This window comes from Bidens hawaiensis, unplaced genomic scaffold, assembly GCF_021521415.1.
Source record: "Bidens hawaiensis isolate Kalapana, Puna unplaced genomic scaffold, B.hawaiensis_p1.1 tig00022192_1, whole genome shotgun sequence".
Lineage (NCBI taxonomy): Eukaryota > Viridiplantae > Streptophyta > Magnoliopsida > Asterales > Asteraceae > Bidens > Bidens hawaiensis.
Genome location: NW_027493447.1, coordinates 46,917 through 50,250, shown reverse-complemented (window position 1 = coordinate 50,250; position 3,334 = coordinate 46,917). Strand labels below are relative to the sequence as shown.

Below are 3,334 nucleotides of genomic sequence, written 5' to 3'. Positions count from 1 at the left end.
GGCCTATATTTCTAAAATTGGTTTAGGATTTAGTGGGCCAAGAGCTGGTTGTATTGTAAGAATGTTTAGTGTTTGCACTACACACACACTCTCTCTTTCTATAATAAGCTGATCTTAGGAATTAAAAAACACTCAAAACAAAAAAAAGAAACTACACATTGTTTCAGCTGGTTTCAATATTCTTAAAAAAAATCACACAATCTTATCGTCAAGAAGCTGATTGCAGTGTCTGTCTAGTAAGAAGCAAGCTGGTTTAGGTGAGTGATATTTGTTTGTAACTTGCTTGCTCTTGACAAGGGTTAGGGTTTACATTTTTACTTTACTGATCTTGTATTTTTCTTCTCAATATCATTCCACAGGTGCTCATTTATCTCAAAAGCTGAGTTCAGTGTAGTGGTTTAGTGATATTATTATTATTGTTTGCACTCAAGATTCATCCTATTTGCTAATATGGCTGATCATGGTCACCAAGAAGATGCTGCTGATAGTGTTGACTGGCGTCAGTGTGGCGTCGTTGGTAAAGTCAAGGACCAAGGAAAAGGCTGTAAGCGATTCACCTCCCATACCTTTGTTGTTTTTTTTTTTATATTTTATTGTTTATATATTTATTTTATTATTTTCAAAAAACTTTGTTATTTTTCACGGAATAATAGTAGATATGGTGACATTAAGTACAAGGGGTTGTAAACAAGCTCGACTCGCAAGTTGTTTTTTCTAAGCTCAAGCTCGACTCGATAATAAACGAGTTTTATTTGAGGTTCGAGCTCTGCTCGTTAGTTGTTTTTTCAAGCTCTGTTTTGAATAAAAGTTTACACGAGCCTAAGCTCGACCGGCTCGAACTCGTGTAGTACTTTAAACGAGCCAAGTTCGGCGACCGTATTATTTAGTTTTTATGTGTTTTTACCTGTTTTGAATAAAAGTTTATACGAGCCTAAGCTCGACCGGCTCGAACTCTTGTAGTACTTTAAACGAGCCAAGCTCGGCTCACTAGTACAAAAGTGGATTATTGAGGCGTTCGTGTATTATTAATTATTTAGTTCATATACGTTTTTATCTATTTTGAGAAATAATTTTAACGAGCCTAAGCTTGTAAGCTCTGCTCGCAACATGTTTTTTTCAAGCTTGAGCTCGACTCGTGTATTGTTTGTTTATTAATTCATATAAGTTTTTAATTATTTTGAGAAAAACTTTTAACGAGTCTAAGCGCGGCTCGAGCTTGTAAACTTGCCAAAGCTCGGGTTGAGCTCGACTGGGTAATGTAAAGCTAATACATAGAAATCTGGAAGAGGTAAAACTTAAAAACACATGAGGTTCGTTAAGGCTCGATGACTAAGCGAGCTTTATTTAAGGTTCGGACTCGGATCGTCAGTTGATTTTTCAAACTCGGGCTCGACGTATTATTTAGTTGTTATGAGTTTTTACCTATTTTGAGAATTGTACTTTAAACGAGCCAAGCTCGGATCACTAGTACAAAAGTGGTTTATTGAGGCGTTGGAGCGGCTGCTATGCAAAATTTATTTTTAAAAACAAATATACTCAACCGCGCTCTAAAAAGGCGTGGACATGCATTTCATTGGTTTGAATTTATATGTATCGTTTCTTCATGGTTTCTGTTTGGTGTAAAATCGAGCCAACTTGCTCGCAAGCTACTAGACACCGGCTTTCAGAAAAGTTTGAAACAAGCCGAACTCAAATGAGCTCGAGCCTTAATATAAGCTTGTTTAGTAAATGATGAGTCCGAGCTTGAGCCGTATTGTAAGCATAAACGAGCTTGTCTTTTTTTTATATATAGTTTTTATGTTACATATTTAATGTATAATTTTATAATAATTACTGTTATGTGTAAAATTATGATAATAGCATCTAAATAATATATATTATTTTATATATAAAACTATAATTGACTTAAAACACATAAAAATATATAACTTAATTAAGAAATAATGAACAAGCCTAGCTAACTCTAGCTAGAATAACTATTCACGACTCGAGCTTGAGGTTTAGAAATACAACATAAAACAGCCAAGCTCATGCTCTCGGTAAGTTAAACGAGTCGACCTCAGGTTCGACTTGACTTGTTTACACCCCACCACTAGCGTCGGTTTTTGTTGCCATTTCATTTCGTGATTATGTGAAACCAAACAAATTTCTTAAACATTTTCATTTTCTTGGTGGCATTGATCCCAAAGATATTTTAATGCATATAACAAAACCGAACCATCTTACTATGTCATTAAATTACCAATTATTTACACTAGCACTCTAATATGATATTTCCTTGAATGAAGGTGTGTGCTGGTCATTTGGAGCAATTGCAGCCATAGAATCTGCTAATTTTCTTCATACCAAGAAGATGATTTCACTGTTTGAACAGTTTCTCATCGATTGTGATAAGGACTTTAACAAGGGTTTTGCTATGGGTCAAGTGAAGAAAGCATTTAAGTTCATCATCAAGTATGGGGGTGGGGTCCCTAGTGAAGAAGAGTATCCATTCAAGGGTGAAAAAGGAACATGCAAAGTTAGACATGTTAGTATATACATTTTATACTTTTAGAACTATAAAAAAAATAATAATAAACTACAATTGCATTTAAACTTGTCTTGCAGATGAGGGTTGCTGCTAAAATACATGGGTATAAGGATGTGCCATCGTGCGATGAGGAGGCGTTGAAAGAGGCTGTGAGGAAACAACCTGTAACAGCTGAGATAGATTGCACAAAGATTAAAAAGCTCAGTTCTCCAAAGGTAAAAAAGTAAATTATAAATTATAAAATCTTAATCTTTTCCTTGTGTAATAACATGCAATTTCTTTGTTTTTATCAGGAAATAGTGCGTTATATACCTGTCTATAAATGTAACCACAATGTTTTAATTGTTGGTTTCGGAAGAGAAAATGGCATTGATTATTGGATAATCAAAGGCTCGTGGGGTGACAAGTGGGGTGATGGCGGGTACCTCCGCCTCGAGAGGAATGTTACCGATCCTAAGGGAACAGTGGGGATATCAACTCGATGCTATTACCCTTTGATAAAAGGTTTTAACATGTAAATTTAATATTTGAATACACTATATTAGTTTATGTTTAAAGTATTATCATACTATGGAACACGATCTTTTTAAGCATGAACTTGGTTATGATATTTATGTTTTTCATTTGAACATGTAGTTAATTGGTTATGTTTATGTTTTTGATTAAGTATTAATTAACAAATATAGATGTAATTAAGGATGGATAGAGGAAGAGTTGAGTTGAAAATGATTGAGAACAAGATGAATAGATTGGTGGCAAATGAAATGATAATTAATTTGTGTAATATAATAATAAAACTAATAT

General features: G+C 34.1%; 1 protein-coding gene across 1 annotated transcript; it reads left to right on the top strand.

Annotated features, from left to right (window-relative positions):
* Positions 1-450: 450 nt before the first annotated feature.
* On the top strand, positions 451-3,048 carry LOC143564975 (cysteine proteinase COT44-like). Its single transcript, XM_077052099.1, has 4 exons — positions 451-544; positions 2,289-2,527; positions 2,608-2,745; positions 2,824-3,048. The coding sequence occupies exons 1-4, from the start codon at positions 451-453 to the stop codon at positions 3,046-3,048; spliced, it is 696 nt and encodes a 231-aa protein (XP_076908214.1).
* The last annotated feature ends 286 nt before the right edge of the window (positions 3,049-3,334 follow it).